Source organism: Ochlerotatus camptorhynchus, unplaced genomic scaffold (assembly GCF_037179485.1).
Source record: "Ochlerotatus camptorhynchus isolate MF236.1 unplaced genomic scaffold, CSIRO-AGI_Acam_v1.1 ptg000243l, whole genome shotgun sequence".
Lineage (NCBI taxonomy): Eukaryota > Metazoa > Arthropoda > Insecta > Diptera > Culicidae > Ochlerotatus > Ochlerotatus camptorhynchus.
Genome location: NW_027040733.1, coordinates 922,677 through 947,408, shown reverse-complemented (window position 1 = coordinate 947,408; position 24,732 = coordinate 922,677). Strand labels below are relative to the sequence as shown.

Sequence of the window (24,732 nt, the reverse complement as noted above, 5' to 3'; positions counted from 1 at the left end):
GAAGTCAAATGTCAGAATGTATTAACATGATTTAAAATAGAATCTTAGAACACAATAAGAGAAACCGATTGTTCACCGGTGTTCAAACATTGTTACACCAGTGTTCAAAATGCAAAGCCACACCCAACCAGAGAATGTATGGTCCCAGATTTGCAAAAAAATAAGAGCCTGTAAGAGATCACGACATGATAACATTCTGTGATGTGGTCGTTGTAAGACTTTTCAAATAATTGAGTAAATTTCAGACTCTTATAAAAACTACAATTACAGTTCTGGTAAGACATATCTACATAGGTTGCAAGGAATCCATCAACTCAGCGTACATTGAGATATTTTTTAGGATTGAAATATATTTTGAAGCCCTATATTTGGTTCCCTCGCAAACGGCATCTCACCACATAATACATTTTTTGAGGTACCGCAATCGATCACCATTTATCAACAGACAAACACAAAGTGGTGGCGGTCATCCTCTCAACCAGTTTTGGCCTCCAGCCTAGATGCGAACAGGAATTCACTTTTTACGTAATCTATCGATACCTGCGTCTCTGAATTTCGAGCGGGATACCTCTTGTACCTATTAAGTCCGGTTCACCATCATCATCATCATCATCATCATCACCGGATTTCGGTGACCAAACCAGTTCGCAATGGTCGGATGAGAGCGAAAACTAATATCCTCCCATCCATATGGGCTCCATCGTCGGCGACGACGACAGCGACGATGGACGATGACCAAAATAAATTGTGTCCCCTCTACTGATGCTACGTTATCGAAAAGGAATAAAAAAAACAGCAGCAGCAAAACTTGATCTGCTTTTCCAATCATAACAAAAAAAAAAACTGCCGTCACCACAACAGCCGAAGTGAACTTGATATTGACTTTTATCATTCTAGAAGCCTTTTTTTTTTATTTTTTTGTGTGTCTCGATTGAACGACCTCACCCGTGGTAGTGTGCTAGCGACAGTAGTAGAGTGTATTCAAAGTGAAGTAGAAATGCCACGAAATCCATCGTTCAAGGACGACTAGTTTGGACGCAGTAGTCAAGCGTGTCAGGTCAGGTGGCACAAAAGCAGTTGATTGGGGGTTTTTAGGAAAATAACCGTCGATATCAGCTTTTGAGGTTTTTACGTTCAATAAAGCTTTGTGGGGAACTATTAGAATAACAATCAGAAAAATTTCTTTAGAAGGTCGTTTATCAATGATAACTAAATGACATTGAAACTATTTTAAAATTCCTTCAAATATTTTCGTTCTAGGATTTTAATGCTTTCTTGAATATTTTTTGACTTCCTCTAGATATTAATGAATGCGTTCCGAAAAATCTGTTTTTATCCCATAGAAAAACAAAAAGTTTTTCACGTCTTTCGTTCTTCTCTTCGATCTTTCGAGTGACCCTGAACTTAAAACAAAGTATCGAAAATTCGAACTTAGACTTTTTCCAATCTTGACCATTGTGGAACTAATATTTTCATGATCCAACATTATAGCTTTTAACACTTTCTCGAACTTTCATAATTTGCAGAAATTTAAAATATTTTTAAAGGTAGGATGAATTGGCATATTATGGACCCCTTAGTAGCTGTTTTAGCCATTTACGCTGTATTCTGACCTTTTAATTAACGTTTCAGCATTTTTCTTTCAATAAGGTTTATACACGATTATCCTTTGCTTTGTATGGCTGGTAAAGTACATAATTTTACACAGGAAAATATACAAGTTGAAGTCACCATTTATCATTTATGAACCACTTGGGATCCATTATAGGATTGTTTGGATCCTATGAAGGATCATCTAGAAGAAATTCACCTTAAATCATAATAATGCCCCAACGAAGTCATCATGTTAAAGAGGAGAGAGGGGTATACTGCATTTGATAGTTGATATTCATTCACCGCAGTCTTTAAAATTTTTCGAGAATTGGATCACTTATCTACAAAGTGAGGGTTTCAAGCGTACTTTACGGACTGTTCATGTTCTAAAACGAACACTCACTTTTAGTTACAACTTTCTTATTTGACTACTTAGACTGATTTAATTAAATTTGAATTGAATATACACATTAAAAACACATAAAAAATCGTTCCGACTATTAACTATGTCAACAAATTTTTTATCATATTTTCTTCTAATTAAATAAACTGAGAAAAGTGAAGAGTCTCAAAGAAAAAATCCTTTGAAACATTGAACTTTTTTTATTTTGAAAATTTATTTTTTTAGAATGGCTTTGATGGTTCATCCTGAAGTTATATGTTTGAGAATAATGAGCATTACCGCAACGCATATTTAAGTTTGGATAATAATCTAAGCATATCCTGAATAAACAATACGGATACAATGAAAAATTTAAAAGTAACAGACAATTTGTGATATCCGTTATAAACTTGAACAGTCTTTAATCATTAAATTTTTATTCCTTGATTTGGTTTCCATCAATCTTGTTTTCCGTACTGAGTGTCAATGGTACCGACACCAGGAAGGCTGCTCCCTAACCTGGACCCTACCTATCGACCCATCAACTCATGAACCGGGGACCAACGGCTTTACTTCTCTTCAGAAGGAAGGCGTGATCAGAAATTTTATGCCTCAGAAAATCCCGGCGGTGCATGCATCGCGCTTCATAAGATGGTAATGGAAATGCAGTCCAATTCAATTTACGTAAAGCATATAAAAGGAATTGTTTTTGGACAGATTCTATGCGTTCTTCGTGTATGGAAATGTATGGATTCCATACTAGGTGGCAGTATTCCAGAATTGGCCTTACATATGTAGTAAATAATAGCTTCATAGTGTATGGGTCTTCGAACTTATGACTGAACCTTTTAATGAAGCCTATCATTCTGTTTGCTTTACTAATGATAGTATTATAATGTTCTATAAAAGTTAGTTTGAAGTCTAGGATAACACCTAGATCTCTTAAAATTTTGCATTTTTCTACTATTTGGTTACCTAATAATATTTCAATATGCGGTGTTTCAATTTTTCTGCTAAATGCTATTGCGGTACATTTTTTTTACGTTCAGTTGAAGTAGCCTTTTACCACACCAGGTGTGGAATATATTGATTTCATTCTGGAATTCTTCTGCATCGCTAGAATTACTTATTTCCATAAAGAGCTTCATGTCGTCTGCATATACAAGCAGTTTTGTTTTTTTTTAAGTATGTAGGAAATGCCGTTTATGTACAAAATAAAAAGAAGTGGGCCTAAATAAGACCCTGGGGTACCCCAGAGGTGACTGAAATTGGTTCTGAAAGTTTATTTTGAAAGCGGACTATTTGTTTACGATGTGTTGGGTATGATTAAAGCCAATTCAAAAGTCAAGGCTCCATTCCTATTTTCTGCAATTTGAGGATTAATAATGGTGTGTCGATGCGGTTAAATGCGTTACCGAAGTCGGTGTATAGCGCTTCAACGTGCTTGCCACTGTCCAACGCTTTAAGAATGAAAGATACATATTCTAGAAGATTAGAGGTAGTTGAGCGACCTTTAAAAAAACCGTGCTGTTTACTTGTATTTTAATTTTTCACTTGCTGAAAAAAAAAAGCCGTTTACGATTGATTCAAAAAGTTTTGGAATGCAAGAAATAATAGCAATTCCACGATAATTTCGAATGTCTGATTTTGCACCTGATTTGAAAATAGGTACCAAATAAGATGATTTCCAAATTTCAGGGAATTTTCCATTTTTCAGAGACATGTTGAAAATACGCTCTGGAGGAAATGCGAGTTCTTCAGAAAGGTTTTTCAAAAATATGGGTGCAATGCCGTCAGGTCCAGACCCTTTCGACACGTTTAAGTTTTTTAGTGCATTGAGGACTTCATGTTGAGAAAGTTGGTTGACATAGATGTTTTTAGAAATTTCAGAAATGAATGCAAAGAAATCGCGGTCACGATCTTCTTCGATACTTCTTGGAAGAAATTTGCAAAGAGATTGCAAATTTCAGAAGAATTCTCGCCTACACTTGCATCGAAATTCATTCGCGCAGGAATATTGCTACTTTTTAATTTCGTGTTTACATAATTAAAAAAGTTCTTAGGACATGACTTGACTTCATTTTCGACTTTGCGGTTATAATCCTCATATGCAGAGTTGATGGCTGTATTTAATTGGTTGCATAAGTTGTGATAGTTTCGCAAATTGGTTTCAGTTTTTTTCTTTTTTGTATACTTTATGAGCTTTGTGTTTTTTATTTTTCAAATGTTTCAGTTGTGGATTAAGCCAGGCGGGTTTATTGTTTTGTGTTTGTCTTCATTTTTGATGGTACCGTTTCTAAAATTAGGCTTTGAAGAATTGAGTGAAATTTTTCTACTTCAGTATCGACAATACTTATTAAATTTTGCCAATTTATTGTACATAGTCTACGTTTGGCTTCTTCGTAATGAGCTTTATGGTATTCCGGCACTTTCTCGTATTTCCAGTCGCTGGAGGAAGAAGAATTTTGTTCGAAAATTGAGTATTCAATTGCTGTGTGAAACACCTCATTGAACCCAGGCTCTTCGAAGTGAGAGGCAATTTTTTCCTGTGTTCAAATACACGAACCAACGCTGACCCAACGCAAGAGAAACTTGAATGTCGTCGGTCATGAGTAGTTCATTAATGTGAAGAACTTTTATTTTAAGTATACTGAATTCAAGCGAAACATGTGAAAATAGTCAATCAGGCATATGCAAACAAAGACAATAAACGTTGATTTTTCACGGATTAAAACTCATTCAGGTAAACCGACATCAGCATCTGGAAAACGAAATTTACTTTACCGGATGCTACTGTCGAGTTTTAAACCGTGCAAAATCGACGTTCATTGTCATATGTGTAATTTTTCACATTTGGTTCATTGGATCTTTTCACATGTTAGCATAGCATATGCGATTGTACAAATCGTGGGTTGCTATATATTGGTCAATTAATACGTTTTGCAGAAAATATCGTGTGTTGACGCAGAAAATATCACTTGGGATTTGTAATTTTCCACACACAAACATAAAATCTACAAAACAAGCATCGCATTATACACCTGGCCACATCCTTACAATCGCAGGGGACGGGAGGGAAAGTTAATTCAACATATACTTAAGACGGTGCAGGAAACCCATACTACCTTCATAGGTGTCACAGTACGGAAAGAGTTGTGTTAGTGGGAGGGTGCATGATTTGGAATCTCTATTCGTTAATATAGAGCATTTTATAAATCAGTGACACAAATGGAATATAAATAGATAAAATCAAAAGATCTCACCCGATTGGCTTGTTTTCGGAAATGCTTTATTTAATGTTGCTTGAACCACCGCAATCACTGATAACGCTCTTCTAGCTCGTATCCACAAAAGAACGCACTCCACGCATTATCAAGGTCATGTGTTTTCGGACTTACTTCTTTAACACTACACAAAGACGTTGCTCATCGCAGCAACAGAAAAATAGATCAGCGCGCTAGAGGTCATACTGGGCAACGCGAGAGCACACCAAGCACCATTGCATCAGCAACACGAGAAAGTGTAATTTGCAAAATCCTATTCAATCAAATCAAATTATCGCGCACGGGAATTAAAACTTATAAAATGCGATCACCAGTCCACAATAACACAGCCGAAAAACTTCAGTCACTCGAGAACAAAACGCTTTGCAAAAAAGCACAGAAGAAACAAAACACATCCGCTTCGCTCGCTGGTTGAATCCAGCACTCTGGATCTTTTCACATGTTGTACCATGTCCATGACCATGTCGTTTACACCAAATTGCGGATTTGGTTAAATCTGTCATGTAAATCCATTTTCCTATAGCCATTCGACGGAAGATTACGTAGGCAGCTGAAAAATACGTCTCATTATAATTTTCAATGTCAACAAACTTGAACGAGTAAAATTACAATTATACTTCATTTTACGTCATGTAAAAATACTAACGGACGAAATTGTATCCAATTTGAGTCGCTTACATATGTTGGTCTTAAGAGACTTAAAATTACATGAAGTTTTTGAAGTGTGTAGATCATTCCTGCAACATAATAAACTGCCATTACATCGAACTTGTCATATTCTTGGCGATGCTTTGAACAAGCACGCTTGTCGGAAACGGTATTACAGCATCGATAAGCATTTTGTTTGTTCGATAGAATGAATGTTAACAGCTCACATAAGACGAATCCTCACTGTTGAGGATGCGTTTTAATTCAAAACAGATGTGACACTTATTTGAAGACATCCATGCGGACTAAATTTTGGACAGAAGGAATATCAGAGATATTGTGCGTGTTAAGATTTCTTCAAAAATAATGTTAAAAAATAATTGTGATGGTGGAAAGGGGCCTAATGTTGGACTACACAATTAGAAAAAATTATGTAAATTTAAGTGCTCTGAGAGTGACATATACGAGCGTCAATTTTGACATAAATTTGAGTCATAACAGACGCGAAATATAACTCAATCAAACGTACTTTTTGTCGAGCAACGAAATTTTCAGTCTCGGAGCATTTAATATTACATGACATGTTTGTTTACGTCTCATCTATTACGTCAAAGAATTGTATGATCGCTGATTGCTCGCTCATCGCGTTGCTCATCGTTACAGCTAATCGCTAGTTGTGACCTTCTGAAAGCAAAATTGACAAATTTTATATGTCATATACAATCTTTACCACCTCTTCTTGCATCTTAAAAATAAAAATTATCATTATAGTATCCCATTGTTTCATAATAACGAAAAATAGCATTTTAGCTGTAATGAGCAATTGCAAGCCTGCTTAGAAATACCTTATCTTACACGTGATGGAATCCATCTTTGACATGAAGGATGAGACGTAAACAAACATGTCATGTACAATGAAATGCTCCGAGATTGAAAAGTTCGGAAGTACGTTTGATTGAGCTGAATTTCGCTGACTCAATTTTATGTCAAAATTGACGCTCGTATATGTCAGTCTCAGAGCACCTAAATTTACATAATTTTTTCTAAGTGTGTAGTTTGTTGCATTCATTTGTTCTGCCCCCTGATTTCTGTAGCCATTTTAAGGAGGGGTTCGTTTATTTGTAAGGCTCAATCGCGTTAGCTTTACGGAGCCGATAATTCATTGTTCTTTGTTTGTAACAAAATTCACTTAATTATATGTCTAGTAGGAGTTGGGCCGAATACTCGCGGCTTACTCAAGGTTAGAGGGGTACATTGTCGAAGGATACGAAATGGGGAGGAGCTTGGGGTAGGATTTCGTTGTCTCATCAGAGCGATGTCGCCAGTATGAATGGTAGTGTGGTTCTAGATTCGTCTGGAGTTCGACCGGCTATGGTGACCAGTGGGCGATGATGAGACTCATCGAGACGGGGGGACAAGACAAACAAAAACTAATAAAGAGATACAAAAGGGAGGAGGGCGTTGACAAAAGACAAATTAAAATGTGTATCATATGGGATATGGGAGGTTATATTCAACACACTTAGAAATACTTAATTTTACATGTGACGAAATCCATCTTTCACATAAAGGATGAGACGTAGACAAGCATGTGATGCGATATTAAGTAAGATTGATTGAGCTGAATGTTGTGCCTGTTATGGATCAATGTTGTGTCAAAATTGACGCTCGTATATGTTAGTCTCAGACCACCTACATTTATACGAAGTGAACCTAAGAAATGCAAAAAATTATTCATATTTTGTTTTAATCTCATCGAAAGCAAATGGTTCACTAAAGGACACATTTCAATTTCAAGCCCTAATTTGAACCCTGTATTTATTTGACTGCACCAGGCATGCAAATTTCTCCATGGTTTGAATAATTTTTAATCAATATTTTCCATGAATCCGATGCAGATGAGTTGGAAAGCTGTATCACGACGGAATTTACTTATAAATCATTTCAATTTATTTACAAAGTTTGATAAATCCCTAAGTGATCCATTAAATAATCTACCTGCCTTGACTAAAAAACTAAAAAATCAGATAATGCACATTTTTCAAGATTCTTAACGTTGATAAATGTTTGTGAATCCTGACTACAAAGCTTGATTATCTTATCTCAAACTTGCAAAGCATCGATTGCAAAAAATCATGTGAATTTCTGCAATTCAGTTCTGCGGACGTGATTAACACTGGATGTCAATATAATATGAATAAGCAAAGCAATACACATGTTCTATAACAGTTTATAACCTGTGCATGTCTGGATTATGGTGTATAAAAGTTTACTCATCACATTTACATGAATATGTGTTACTTGGAATGCATTGTTGTTTACAAACTTGTGAACAATATCGTTGTGTTTGCCAACTATAGCTCAAAACTAAACGAGCAGTGACTTTTCCGGACGGTAAAAATTCGTAAATTTATTCTGTGTATGAACTATCAAAATAAGCCTATCTCGAAGCATCATAAGCCAAATATTTATTAAAGGCGAGTGGCTCGATAAAATGAAGCACCTCGGAAAGTTTAACTGGCTCTGAAACTTACTCGGCGCATCCCACTTTTAAAAACCCACAGTAAGTTGATGCGATGATATCAGTTTCGTCGCCCGAGGTGCAAAGTTTGATTGTTGTCATCAGACCAGTCCAGCGAGGTTGAGACTATGAAATTTCATAAACTTATATGGATTTTTGGGGGTCGGCTTGATATTTACTTTCGAGCGCGTGCTGTCGCCTTGTGTGCCGACCCAAGTGATCGACCTTTTTCCTTCTTAAATGTCAGCAACATGGTCCGATGGTAGGGGTTGTGAAATTTCAACTTTGACCATCTTCTCCGTGGCTGTTTGGGTCTTCTGGATTCCATGCAAAACGGTGACGCGACGCGGTGATTAGTGAGTTGAAGGATTAATGACTTAGTCGTCATTCAAACTGTGGTCAGTTGCACAAGACGTGGCAATTGAGTGATCAACTTTATTGGCGGAGACGATCGATTAATCATCTGCTTATGACAAATTGCGGTAAATTCGATGTGAAATTGGCTTGTTTTAGGTGGATGACTTGGATGGGTGTGTAAGCAACGAACCCCTTGATGTCCCTCGGTTATGAAAAAGCAGATATTCTTCGCTTGAGAATTGTTTTGCAATCCATGCTGTCATATTAGTAGACTCTCGATAGCACAACGATTACTCAACGAGGATCGTAAGACTTTCATTCGCGGGGAAGCCGAAAGCGATCCCAACCAACCGCAAATTGTCATGTGCACATGATCCACAACCCAGAGCAAAATCATGTTGTCAACATAGGTTAGCACGGATACCTCAATGAATCGTGAGCGTCACTTTCGCCAGTGTTTACCTACGTTCCTTCGTGGTCGGACGACCGCGAAATGTTGCCTTGCCGCGCCGACATCATATGAGAGTTGGAATTGTTAACAAACGACTACACAATAATCGAAAACGAAAGTACCTATCACCCTCCCAACCACCCTTTCCATTCACCTGGCGTTGACAAACACAAGCGAAATATATCTTTTCGTTATAATCACACTGTCGCCGAGATCACCGCGTGCAGTTCCGGAACGGTGCATTTTTGCATGCCTTCCTGCACCCTTCAACTCTCACTCTTTCGAACATCATTACTAGCCCACTTGCGATTTCAAAAGATTCATTTTCGTCGAAAAAGATTGATTGCACTCCAAAGGTCGGAAACCTCGCTCGCAAAACGATAGATGTGCTTCCCGGGAATTTCCAGTTTGATTTATCTGCCATCGATCGAGATGCACCAAATGTTGCACCATAGCGCAGTCAAGCTCACCCAAGAAGAAGCGATGCTCCAGAAAGATGATATCAAAGCGGTTAGAACGTCAATTAGGCATGAAAAATAACCCTCATTTCGGACCAGCACACATCTTCGAGGTAGCCATTAGATTCAATTTCACGATTTTCCATGGTTGCAATTTTGTCTCGGTCAAATTAGGTGCCTGGGCATATTTTTCTCCCAGCTTATTAAACGCGAGCAGATGCATCTATAATTACCGGGACGCTGGGAGGTTCCCGGTTGATGCTTTTTTTTTTTGAAAACGCAGTGTCGATCACGTGAGGATGAGTTGTTCATGATTTGCATCTTTCGCTTCCTGTGAACAGGTATCAGATTGCCAACCACGAAGTGAGCGGAATTTGATTAACACCTGGGTGCTCGAACAGTTGCAATGGGTATAATTTCTCATTCATGAATCTGTACAGCAACGATTTTCGGTGGTTTTCGGTGGAATTTTTCATCAATCATCATCAACCATGGAGCAGTTAGTTGGAAATCTCTCCGAAGCGAAGATTGACAGACAACAAGGTTCGTCGCTTGCAGGTGTTGAAGTTCAATTATTCGTGTAATGGTTTTTGATTGGTTGATGATTGATTGGAGATTTTTGAAAACAATTGCAGAATTTTTATAAAGCTTTGGGTTGGCTGGGGATTATATTTTAATCGGAGAAAATAACAGGATTTTAATCGGAGAAAATGTAGGATTCATAACCTTTATCCACAGTTTTTTTTTCTCTAATTGTTAAAGATTTCGTACAAATTGAGAAGACAGTAATGACCCGATTTTGTCGATACTATTAGGCCATGACATTGATAACTTTTGAAAGTGCCCGGATTTGTGGACTAACTGTCTGGATTTCGATGCTTCACGGTACCACCATCATATGGATTCTACCATCTGTAGGTCAGTATATGGTTTTTATTATATTAATCATGGGAAACGGAAAAATGACCATTTCCTGAAAATAGAGTTTGAGCTCCTAGAATGATTCCCAATTGAAATGGAAAAGTCTTTTTGCACGGTTCTTTTTACGCGATTGTTTTTACACGGTTGGTGCCGCTAAGTCGCAATTTACACGGTTGATTTGTAATGATTTCTCGATAACGATTCAAAATCGACTTGATTCGAATTACAGTATCCGTTGGCATACTTTTATAAAAATCACAATGTTTGGTGTAAATACAGAAAATTTTAAAATATGTCTATATGCACCATAGCATGCTATAAATACGAATGACAACAAAATTAAATTTTCGTTAAACTATTTTAGTATGTGAAAAATTTAACTGTTGGTAGTTCTTTTTACACTTTTTTTACATGGTACATATTCCCCGTGTAAAAAAATACCTGAATGATAAAGGGATCTACATCACCGGTAGAAAGAAATAGTCAGTAGAAGCCGCTGCATCAAAACTCCCGATGGCCATTTAACTGGTTCCCAAATATTTTAAATTTCTTGCTTGGAAATAAAATAATATTTCCTATTGACAAAAAATGACTTAATTTTTCGCAAACTGAGTTAAGTAAGTAAACATTCTGAAAATTAGGAATTGTATATGCTCTAAAGCAGTGCACAAAGTGGTAACTTAATCAACGTACTCTTAGAAAAACGCAGTTACTCTTGCCAGTGCCCATTAACGCACATAGTGCAGCTGAACGTCGGCTTAATGAGAAACATTAAAGCAGAGGAGAGTTAAATAAATATTCTCAGTGATTGTTTTCAATTAACCATCTCTTTGTTCACCTTAAGGAGTGAACACATTTTGGAAAACTCTTCTACTTGATGTGTTTCCAAGAGCATGTCTGGAAATTCAGGAATTTAAATTGACAGAAGCACGGCTTCCTCTCGAATGGTGAGTCATAGTTGTCGTCTTCAAAATTTTGAAGATAATAATTACGACGAAATGTGATTCACCTGAGAGATGCAAAGATACTACAGGGAAAGCCTGTGATGCGATTCAATAAATAATACGGCACTGGACATCGAACGAAACACTAGATGCTATCGACACCACCAAATAATGGGAGGAGCTTCAGTCAGCTACTGTATGGACGAAAGCAACAATTAGGGGCATACCCGCTGAAGTTCCTTCTCTTTTTATGGTTTTGTCGCTTGCCAATGGGACATGAAAAAATAATAATTTTTCGAAAGCAAGATAATCATGAACCACCCAGTTTTGGTACTTTATCATACACTTCATCGGCTTTGCCTTTCTACACTAAATTAGGCGTCCGGTAGAATATCAGTGTCCATCCAGCTAAAGCTACTGCTCTTTTTAGTTTTTCTCGTTAAACTCCTTCCCTCAACAAGTTGGTAAATCTTAGCCTTTAGCAGAAAGACGCTTAAACCTTTTTTCGGCGAATTTATGATCCTGTTTCACGTCATGGTCCTTCTCTATGCCTGTTCAGATGAATTAGTGCTTTAATTTATTTTCTCTACTTTGCTAAATCAAACGAGTAGAAATAAGAAGGGATGTCGGTGACGTGCTCGAATAATTAACAACTCGATAAACATTTATTCGAATAGCTGGAAAAATCTTTACGTTTAATCGTTAATCGAATAATTGGACTTTTAGGCATCCTCATAAAATAGTGTAATTTCATGTTTTGGGTGGACTTTCGAAAATGTCGAACAGAAGAATTGCAACCAGCAAGTGTAACCCAAGAACCAAAAGCGGTACAATGCTAGTTTTCATTGCTATGACGACGACTGAATTTAGGGGCTTAGAGGCAGAGGGGGAAAGTCAATTCTCTTCATAGATTTCCTCTTTTGATGACCATGGCTTCACTAACCTATTTTGCACTGCTTCTGCTATGCTTTTCTATCATCCAGAATAACAAACGTATAAATGAATTTGTTAGCCGTCGAGTTATTAACGAAACAGAAAGTCGATGAAGAGAATCGATCAAAATCACTTGCACCCTTGCTTCCAAGTTTGGTTACAAGACTAAAACTCTGGAGAGTATTTTGTATGGTCGTTGGGGGCGTGTCGTTCTGAATATGGCGATGAGTGTGCAAAATGTTACGCAATTACATCCTCCCTATTCGCACACGCCCGAAGATCGGAGGCGAATGCCACTTCGACTTGTTTCGTCTACTAACGACTCTCTAATGACAGTGTTGGGGAAGCAGCATATGCATGTACCTAATTGATGGATTTGTTAGTTTTTTCGACGCTGCGAGACAGTGCATGACATTTACAATTATAGATTCTTGTAGAAAACCAGCAGTCGGAACCACTTTTACCAATGCGATCGATGCGTAGAAATATTTCTGATCGATTGGTGATAAAATTATTGAAATTGATGCAGGGGCAGCTGAGTTATTAACGCTCAAATTCTTTCACAATTTCGTTACATGTTCGATTTTAGTTTTTCACTCAGTGTTCCCCCAAAAACCTTCAAATTGACGTTCAAAGATCATGAATTGTGTATTTGGTTGTGGAGTAATCTCTTCTGAAATGTTAAATTTTCAAAAAAATCGAAAATACAGGGTTGTATCCCCGAAGGATCTAGGCACTTTAGAGCAAAATCCAAAAAGGTGTTTGTTCAGAATGTCTAAAAAAAGCGTTTTGGCCAAGTTTGGCTCATATAGGTGACATCCACCACAGGTGGTGTACCCACTTGAGCTGGAATGACCCATATCAGTTCTAGAAACATGAGCACACGGTTCACTTAAATTCATATTTTATTCATGAATGCAATGTTTATTGAACTGATAAATGTTCAAGAACTAATTTGGCGAAGTTATTAGAACTATCAAAATGAACCATTACTCAAAAAACTGTGGTGAACTGCACCTGTTCACGAAACCATGCGGTTTACCAAGGTTTTTGAAAACGCGGTTTATGTTAAATGCTCTAATTTCTTCGTCACGCTGGTTCTTGATCTTTTAATTGGGAAATAAACATCTACTCCGCGATAAAAACTGTCCGGAGCAGCCTCGGTTCACTGTTTTGAAATTAAACTATTTCAACTAGTTTAACTATTTCCATATATATAATATTGTGTTTTAAAAATAACGCAACACATAAATCTTAAATTATTATTCATTTCAATCCTGAATCATGAAAATTGTTGGTGCTCCAAATCCTAAAACCTTATAAAAATTCAAACATTAGAAACTTTGAAAAACGTCAAGTCCCAAAATCTTGATGATTTTTTAGACAGTATTTTAAAAATTCTTTCAGAAATTTCTTGGATCGGTTTTTCTTTGATTAAATATTACAATTCTGAGTTAAATTTCCAATTTCAAAAAATCTGGACTCTTAAGAATCATCATCAACTTTAGTAATTAATAACTAGAGCCTGGATTTAAGACAACGGTATAATTTGGCCTATACCATAAACTATTTTGATGTACAGCTTGGAAAACCAGAGCTCGTCTAAAGTTGTGGATACAATCTAGAATCCATAGACCCATTTCAAATTGACTTACACACAGCAACAACATTTTGACAATTACACAATAACGATCACTGCACTTCCGGTTGTCAAATTAGTTTTAACCACACAAAAATTAAAGCCCACTATTTATCAATTCAATTTTGATCCCGTGCGCAGCAACAAAAGCTTCCTCAGCTCGTAAAATTTTCATCTGCGATAACATGGCTTAGTTATGTTTACATTTCTTTCTCAGTCAGTCACCACACAGTGAAAGGGTGGCAATGTTACTCGATTTCTATTCCATATTACACACACGCATACCGACACACGGCCATCAGCCCAAACAAGATTTTCTCCAGTCGCGTAACTCTTCTTCGGGGAATTATTTCATTCAAAAAACGCTCCATGACTACATCATCATCATCAACATGACCATCACCACCCATGTGATCCATGTACCGATCGTGTGTGTGCCGTAGTAGATTGCGCACACATGAACGGATTCGCCTCAGCTAGTTTGGTTGTGGGCCTACGACTTGCATAAAACTCGTATGCACAAACCCTGGTGGAAGCGAAAGTTGTCTGAGCACCGGAGTGTTGGTGCATTCAAAATATACGAGTAGAAAAAAAGTGGCTGTTTTTTGCGTTGAGCAATTCACGCCAATCCATTGAAGAATAAGACGGAGAAAAAGCCAAAGAAGGGGCTCTCGCTTCTGTCAATGGAGATAGATCGTCCAGAGCCCCCGCCGACGGTCGTCTGGTGTACCTAAGTGGTTGACATTGACAGGTGCGGTTTTTTGAGTAAGAGCTCTCTTGGCAGTGGGAGAAAATTCAACGAGCTGGCAGCGAAAAGAGTAAATAAGGAAACTTTCCTCATTAGGGAGCTGCACATACATTGTAGAAGCTCAGATACCAGAGCTGACGATGCAAGAAAATTGGATAGAGAGTGTCACTATGAACTTCTTGGTCAAAGTTTCCAATTTCCCAAAGCTCCGGAAGTGCATTAGTTTTTGCTCAATTCATTAACATTGTTGCTTTGTTAAAAAGTCACAAATGGAATCGAGAGGTCATAAGTTGAAACCATTCGATAATTGCGCAGAAGTCAGAGTTCAAATAGTCTCGTTGAGTCGGCAAAAAGGCCGGGTTGGCAAATGCAAAAAGAAATCTAATAAATTGAACATTGGACACCGAAAACCATTTCAACCTGGTCGAAACCGACATTCCAAGGTGCACATTTGGTTTTGGTCTGGTTGCTGTGCGAGATTGGCTTCGGAATAATTGCTACCTCTCACTCTCTCTCTCTCTCTGTGTTTGGAACTAGCACGGATTTCGTAACAACGACAGGGGTACAGACGTGCGCACACAATTGGAACATGGATTGTTCCTCTAGGCAAGGGAATGATTTTGAACTGTTGACACCCCTAAGGTGGTGACAACTGGTTAGAATTGAAAGGTAGTATCGACGGCAATCGTGACTTGTCACTGTTGTCACCTTATTCAGTTGAGAACATGTACTGGTTTAATCTTGTATTGAAGTAGAGGCATTAGGAGGAATTTTCGAATCAGGACTTGTCTGAAGAAACCAAATTTAGAAGTGATTATCATAGTTAAAACACGTAACATTAATTCATTTTCTAGTATTCTTGTTGATCAAAAATTCCCCTTTTCTATTGATGCTTTCAACAGCAGCAGACACATTCAATGATAGAAATACGGTGCATTCCAATAAATACATGTTTGAACTTAAATCACCAGCAGGATGTATTGTTAATTAAAATTTATGATTAAAGGTAGACCTTTTTTCTTTTCAAACCCAGTTGAAACTAATACAATTATGATTCAAGTAACCAAAATCGGTCAACATTATCGAATTGGATACAACCAAACTACCTGCCATTCTCATCCTCATAAAAAAAATTCCACAGCAAACCAACCAAATTGAAAATTATCTCCAATAATCATTACCATTGAAGAAACCGACTTTCAACGCTTTTGTTTTCCCCATTGCAAACCTTTCCCTCGGCAATTGTGTCTTCAACAATTTCCCTATTCCGCACTTCCATAAACCCTTTCGCTAATGAACCTCATCGCACCATACCGACCGGAGTCGCGGTGAACGAGCAATCATTACCACCACGCTGTATTTGCAGTACTCTAGCCGTTGCAACCGACCAACCGACCAACCAACTGCCCACCAACCAACGCCCATTTTGCTAAACCTATATCTGTTTTCGTTTTCAATCACGCAATCAAGAGGGAAAACAGTTTTCCAGCCCACTCGCTCGCTCGGAAAGAGGAAAAACGTTATCAGCAAATGCAAAAAAAAACGCTAAACCAACACTCTCCACAGTTTGTTTTTTTTTTCGGAACTCGAGGTGCTCGAAATAGTGAAATATGGAACCGCGCGTTGCGCGATTCGATCGATTAAGTTTCATTGATTGTTTCTTTTTTGCAGCAAACGAAAAACAAAATCCGTGTTAAACAAAACCAAGTGAAGCAAGGCCCCTCGGTGGGTAATTTCCGCTTGCAGCAAGCAACAATAGATAACCCCGCTGAAATATATAACATATGAAAGGATACAGCAACAGTAGTAGTACCAGAAACAAGCGGAAAAAGTGAGGAAATCAACGTGTTGAGACAAAGCAAACCATACAACAAGTGCCCGAAGTGATAGCAAAGTAACATAGCGAAAATAGAGGTGAACCAATAAATCAGTGCATGAGTGTGCGTATGGTAGTGAATGATTTCGGAAAATATCGGAATTAATTTCGGAGTGCGTCACGGTTTGACCCCTCCGAGCCAAGGGAGCCAAGACACAGCGTTTTGCAGTCCTTCTTCTCGTGTGCAACCCAAACGGTAAGTTTGTTATTTTGTTTTCGCGGGTTTTTTGTTTTATTTAGTAGCAGTGCGGGGCTTAATCTGTATCTTAATGCACTTTTGAAAAGGTCACTTCGTGGCGGTGTTTTGATTTATTGAGCAAATTTGCAGTTTTAAAGCGTTACGGTTTGCACAACGGTGCGGGATATGGTGTGAATTGAGCTCTGGAGGTGCAATTTGCATTCGTTGTGTGTATGCCGATAAGTGGTTTGATTTTGGTTTATTCAGATGAAATGGATCGATAACTGGAAGATTCGTTAGATTCAGATGTGTACAAGTCCTAAATTCGTCTTAAAATTTGTCTCAACTGTAAATATCATCTCTTTTTAATGATGCAAGAAATTTTGCAGAATTGGATATCAATTTGGCGCATATGGAGGTTTCAACTTTATTAGTAACATTTTCGAGCGATTTGAAAATGGTTGTACGTGATACAAATGCAAAGCACAATTCGATCGGGTATCTATCAGGATATGATTTGAAGATAATCGTCTTTCGATGCTATTTCAGATTTTGTATTCCTTCTTACAAGTGGATTTTTTTTTTCGATTTTATGATCGATGAGTACTCACTTTTAGTGAATGTTCACCGATCGTACAATCGCTGATTGTGATTCTCTGAAAGCACAATTGAATTTTTTTTTGTGTTAATCCAATAAATTACAATCTCTTTTTGTACTTTACATATTTAAAATATCATCATATAATTATATCATATGATTTCATAAAATTCCGAAAAACATTTTATTTCAGCAACCTTTTTTTTTTTTGTTTCGACCTTGATCAGATGTATATTTTGGCACCATTTTAATCTACCTCGCAATAGATAAATGATGGCCAAATGTGTTTAATTTTCAATAGCCCATCTTTCTGATAACAACTTACATTTTACCCTGATCTTAAACCGATGTTATTTAGGATTATTTAAGTAACTACTGCATTTTTTTTAAATTTCACCCACACGTAGAGATCGTATGAGCATATGAGTGAAGTTTCTGATTTACCTGGACATCACGTATGGGAAATGTTGGCTTCGGCAATACCTTTACATATAATCCTCATGCGGTTAAATTAATCTTAACGTGTCAAGGGGTTCAGCCGCTACGTGTTTAAAAAATTGATTTTTTTTTTTTTTTGGTCTTAAATGATAGTTTAGAGTCTAACCCAACAAACAATCGCCTATTGAAGAAACGACTTCTTGACGATTTTTTTTCAACTGCATGCTTAATAAGAATTGTACAGAGTGTCGACTACCTGAAATCAGGGAATTTCTTTTTGGATCTGGAAAATCAGGGATTGCCAGGGAATTTCATTGAAAATCAGGGAAATATTTCTTTATAACAGAAACAAATTAATATGTATGGCTGACTTCGCTAGTTTCAAACATTTTAATTATTCGTTGTAGTTTGAGGATGGTTTTCAATTTAAAATTTTAAATAGAGTTGCAAAGTTGTGGTTGTTCAATGCTTGATGTTGCAGTTTTGCAAGTGGAGCAAAAGTTACTCAAATAAAAGGGTATTTCGATGATTTTGAGCCTATTATAAATTCAGCTCCCACTGGGTGTTGTCACATTCCTGAGTTGAACCGAAATGTAAATTCAGTTCCGTTCCGTTCAGACGTTGTTAGTTGTTGCAAAATTAAGCTGCTTATGGGGAATGTGCGGCTCTTAATAGATGAATTGCGTCTGACAAAATTTAACCTTCAAGTAGATTCTCCGTCTGCTCGATCTAGCTGTGTTCAACAAAAATCAATCTCTTGAGCGGATTGGATCGCTTTTGCGTAAATGCAAGAATGATTAAGAGTTAAGCTGGGCTTAGACAAGGCAAGTCATTGATCAACTCAGTTGAATTCAATTGGCTTGAAAAGTTGAGCCTGGTTCCACTTTTTTCAATTCAAGACAGTTAAATGACATAGTTTACACGTTCAAGTCAGTTGAATTCAACTGAGTTGATCAATTGACTTACCTTATCTAAACCCAACTTTACGAGAAGAAAATGATTTTTTTTTTTTTTTGTATAATTCTAGTTCTTGTTCCTAATTGTGTTCCTAACAGCTTGATTAGCTCAGAGAACTAGCTAAATGAGAAATTAGGATAATGGTCTTGCTTGGGAGTTTTTTTTTCTATTCCTTGGAGTTGCACTTTTATGATTCAAATATACGTAGACAAGCATTGCTTTGACAGTATACCGTATGCGTGATAATGTTTGCACCATTGAGCAATGTCAACATTAAAAACAATTCTCAAAAATTTCGTTTTCGAGTTTTTTTTATGTATTCAAAGGGGGGATGCTTCTCAGAGTCTTAAACTATGTTAATCATCGATCGAGTTTCCACTTGCTGCAATTACGGTCTCCACACGCTTCCGGAATGCACGGCAGGTTCTAATAATTTAATCTGGATCCATTTCTCTCCAGGTACAGGTCAATGTTTGTCTGAGGCTTGCTGTAGTCGGGTGGCGTTTAGAACAGGCCTTGGCCTTCATGACGCGCCATATTGAGTAAGTATTGAGTATTGAGTATCCAGCTGATTAAGATCGGGGCTGGATGGCGGCCACATATTCTTCGCCCAGAACGGAAGATGTTCCGGCAACCACTTCTGAGTGCGGTTCGAGGTGTGGCACGGAGCCCCATCTTGTTGAAATACAACATTTGTCTTCGGACCGTACTGCTCTTTGATCCACGGAAGAACATAATTACTTAAAATTCCGATGTAGACCTCCGTGTTGACCTTGTAGCCTTCTGGATTGAACACCGGGTCCATTTTTTTGCCATCGGAAGCTACCAATCCAAACACCATAACGCTAGCAGGATGCTTGGTCAAATACACGTTCTTGTGCTCGTCGGTCACGTCTTTTACCGGAAGAGAACTAATATACCGGTCGATTCTGAAATTTAATACAGGATCGACGGTAAACATGCCTCTCGTCGGTGAACAGGATTACCGGATTTTTTCGTTTAAGGAAGTTCAAGATTTTCTTGCATCGTTCGACTCGTAGCTCCCGGATGCGGTTGGTAATCTTGTGAGTTTTTTTTCCGTGCCCTCGACTTCGCCCTGCAATCTTCCTTTTCGATCTTCCTTGCCGTAAAGTCACTGATCCCGTGTTCCTTTGCCATTTTCCTTATTGAACGCACTGGATTCACCAAAATCTTCCTTTTGATAGCAGCGATAACCCTCAGAACCCGAGCTGACCTCGGACGACCTGTGGCCACCTTCGCGGATAGCTGTCCTTTCTTTTCTCGGTCTAAAACCCTTTTGTCGGTCCACCGGGACACTCCCACGGCGATTGAAATGTCTTTTTGCGACATTTGCGCGTGGAACAAATCACGAATACGCTGCCACTTCGTCATGGTGCAACTGTCAAACTAAGTAAATCATTTTCTTTTATACACAGCCTACTACGGTATGAGCTATAGGTTACGTGCATGCAAAGAAAACCAAGGCATTGTATGCACAGGTGAAACGGGAACCTTATTTGTACGATGGTGCAAACATTATCACGCATACGATAGAGTGGTATTAAGTATTCTAGGTCTTCATTGTAAACCTGGTTGACTCGTAAAATTAGCTTCACAGTAAGGTTTTAGTATGGTAATGTTGCTGCTATTGCAGTTTAGATGGAATTACATTACAGAATTTTCTTTACATTACAGAACATTTCGTTGTTTTTACTATTTCCCATCGGAGGAATCCGCCCGCGAATTAGCTTTTGGTTAAACATATTATCCTGAATAATTTTCTTGCGGAGCTGGGTCTCGTAATGTGCTAAAATGGGATTAAAAACAAGTGTTTTATATGTGAAATTCAGAGTGACCAGTGAACCGGGAAAACCGGAAAAAGCTGGAATTTGAAGTCACCGGGAAAATCCCATGAATTTAGTTGACAAATCTGGAAAAATATACCTCGTCCTCTCTCCGAAAACAATAAGATTTCAAGACCCTTGGACTGGTCTAGATGCTCAGGATAACTACAGTCACCTTGAAGAACTATTAAGAAAATTTTAGATTTTTTTTTCCAAAAGAAATTTGAGCAGATTTTAAAATGAATTCTAGAGATAACACCAAGAATAGAATATTTGCAGGGAGCTTTTGGAAAACCTTTAGGAGAGTTTTTACTAGATCTCCCAAGAGTGAAGAGGATTACATTATTCTTGTAAAATACAAAGGAACGCGAATTTTGAGGGTACAGTTCCAAAATAATTAGGCGAAGATTTATAAGGAGTATAATTCCAAGCACATTTCGAAAAGAGATTTCTAGAGAGTGTAAATGAGAATTCCATGCAATTTTCAGACAAATTCCTACAAAACTCCAAGATAATTCTGAGCAAATTTAAAGACAATTCTCGGCAGGAGAATTTCCCTTGCCAGATGGTGTTCGCAGGGAAGGGGGATTACAAGTTTTGCTCACAAAAGCTAATGGCTCTTTTCAATTGTTGGTCTGAGGTGAATTCTACGGAGAATTTCATGCAAATTAAAAAAAAAAGCTCAAGTGAATTCTTAGAATAAGTTTAAAATTCCAATAAAGGATGAGTTTTAAGAATTTTTTGGAGTGTTCTAAAGAGAATTTCTGTACTATTATACAAAAAAAAAACAAGGGATTTCCATAGATAATTTCAAATTTATTTTAGAAGAATTCTGGAAAGATCTCTGTGAACGGAAATTAATCTTAAGGAAAGGCTGAGAACAATCAAATAAAATCCTGTAAAGTTTTGAGCAAAATTTTCATAAAATTGTGAAGACTTCGATCCAGCAAAGATGCTTCTGTCTTAGAAATAACATATTTAACCTTCGGCTTAATCGCATTCAGTTTGGTGCTTAATTAAAATACCTAAACCGCGCTAATTTCCAAAATTCCGGGAGAAAAACGGGACAATTGCTAATCGAGATTTGCTTGTCACCATGAAGATGCAGGAGATTTGGATGAATTTATGCCCCAAGGGTAGAATGCGGATCCTTCCCGTTTTTGGCAACACTAGATTTCTGTCTTTTTTGCATCCTGTGAAATGTATGGAAAGCTTTATTTAATTTGAAATTTTACAGGACCACTCTTCATGAGTTAGAGGTCCGTGTGGTATTTCATGAAAAATGTCCATAAAGCACTAATATATTCTGAAGAAAGTTATAGTTGATGGGGTTGCGTTGCCAAAACCGGGTAGGCACTGCCCTGGATTTTTTTTTTGAAAATTGCTGGAAAATCATTGGATATCAGGGAATTTCGTTTTATTCGTTGAGTCGACAACCCTGTTGTAGAATTTTTAATATTAACTTCTGTTAAGGCTTTGTTCACACAAATCTGGAGAATTTATTCAACCACAACATGGAGTTGGTTAAGGTATGTCGAGAAGCTTTTATTCGACTTCATTGAGTTGTAACAGAGCTTATTCGATCAATTTTTTTAATTATTTAGCGTTTATTGGACATCTCCCTTAGATAGCGATGATGTATACGCTTGATTATCATGTGAAGTAACGATTAAATTAGACACTATTATACATTTATTAAACGATTATTCAACTGCAGGAAAATTAACCCGAAGATAAAGAACGATGGAGACAGACAGAGTTGTCTTTCCTATAGTGATTTTATTCATTATTTCTGACAAGACACGCACCAAACATATACTAGAAAATTTATTACATACATTTACATGTCCGTTGCGAACCATGTACCTTCTGATCACCAGCCGCTTGACTTGCCATCTGAACTATCCTACAATACATCATGTGGGCTGCTCAATATTCAATAAAAGCTTGCTTGTAACTGAATACCTATCAGAACTCCCGATCGTCCCAAGGTCCAGTGGGAATCATTAATTCATTCATCGTTGTTTTACATGAGACCAATTCTACCTCTTCACGTCTTCAATTTCTAAGGAAAGGATACTGGGTTATTTATCAAACTAAATCAATGAATTTGTTGTCGTGAGTGATCGATGATTACAATTTAGAACACAAAAAAGAGTTGAGCTTGAACTCGCGACCTACTACTTGGAAAACGGAAACAGTAACCATTACTCTACTGATTTCATCTTGTTGTTAGACATTTATAAGACGTCTAATAAAGCATGTTATTAAATAAATTGAAAACAGTCGAATTGAAGCGTCAATGTATGTGCAAATTACACTTATTCAGTTTGTTATTAGATTAAACTACTGGTATGGAATCAAGAAGAAAGTCAACGTTTATATAGCTTTTGACTAGTAAATTAATCAGATCAGAGCAAACAACATAATAAAGGCGCATCTATCGCTCTCAATGAGGTTTTTTATTCAGCATTGTACACTGTAATACAGCATTTATTCAATATATTAATGCTTATTTGTGACTGAATGATTTGTTTGGGAAAGAATAAGGGACAATTGGTTTTATACCCGGGAACACTTTCTTTCGCATTATTTTGGGGCGGAGACTATGGCACTACCTGTGCGCTCCCGGCATGAAATTTATCTTTCATCACGTTTTTCTCGAAACCGTGTTTTTTTCAAGTCGAGCAGAAACGAAAGTCATATTGATTAATCGACTTGATTTTTTTGTAGCTAGTTTTACATACTTTTTTGCTAGTGAAGTACCTGAGTTTTTATCTTTATCCTTAAAAGTGTTTTTGAAATTAACGATAATACACACTTAGTTTTTTTCTACGGAGCTCGGCTTGCAAATCTCGTCAAAAAAAGTTTTACTGAGATCTCAACAAACATTTCATTTGTTTGATGAGATTCAGCTAAGCATTACCCGAGACTCAGCAATGAAATGTGGTGTGGTGTTGAGTACTTGGCACTGATGAAGTCTGCAAGTAGTAGACGAAATACGCGTATCTGTCAAAAGATAAGCAATTATAACGGAATTTAAAGGAAATAAACCAACCCACTCAAAGCTCTTCAATCAAATGTCACTTTTGCTGAGATCTCAGAGCAACTTATTTTACCGAGATTTGCACAGCCGGGCTCGGTAGAAAAAACCAAGTGTGTATGTGATATTTTTGCTTGAAAATCTGACCACTTTTTTCAAACGCACGCCATTTTGTCAAAAATCAATATTTTTACAATCGGCCAGGTACTTCACTAGTTTTTGAAACTTTTATCCATTTTGTTCTAGGGTCTTCCGACTGCACATCATTTCCGTCTACAAATTATTTTAAGCCGGGAATGCCATCACTTAGACGACTGCAGCGCCACCTCGCTTCACATCTCAAAATCCAAAATTTGGGAAAGAGTTATTTAAAATATTTTCAATAAAATGCTGAAAACCGCATTATTTTAAATTGTTTCGGTTCGCCAAAAAATTGCGATTCTACACTGGCCTGACCCCTTAAATGAATAATCAACCTTCAGGCTACTGGTCCCTGGAAATTACTTGATAGTAATCGAGTTTTACAGTATGCCTGATAAACTCCTGACTTTTAGCATTCTACTTTGAACTTTTTTTGTCAAGCATTTCTATTAACACTCACTTTCCTTGAATTTGGACCTCGAGCTGTCAGCTACAATTTTTCGTTCAGTCGGTGCCTTCTCATGAATATCTATTTGAGTTCGATCGACATGAACTGTATGTGCCATGAAAGAGATGTTACATTCAGGGTGCCTTCCATTCATTTTGGCTAAAAAAATGTTTTATGAAATTATGGAATAATAAGATATTATAATAATATTTTGTTTGTGTAAGCAACAAGAAAAGATTGTGGAGTTTATGTTTGACACATAATATCAGCCAATGTTGCTGCATGAGAGTCGCAATAAGCGATTTTGTCATTTATCTCACCCACTCTTCG

At 37.3% G+C, this 24,732-nt stretch overlaps 1 protein-coding gene across 1 annotated transcript in view; it reads left to right on the top strand.

Annotated features, from left to right (window-relative positions):
- exp (expansion) overlaps positions 1-24,732 on the top strand; it is a 279,003-nt gene that overhangs the window by 12,033 nt on the left and 242,238 nt on the right. The window contains exon 2 of the mRNA XM_065226010.1: positions 16,551-16,951. Within this exon, the coding sequence (XP_065082082.1) occupies positions 16,836-16,951 (116 nt within the window). The 5' untranslated portion in view covers positions 16,551-16,835. The remainder of the gene's footprint in view (positions 1-16,550; positions 16,952-24,732) is intronic.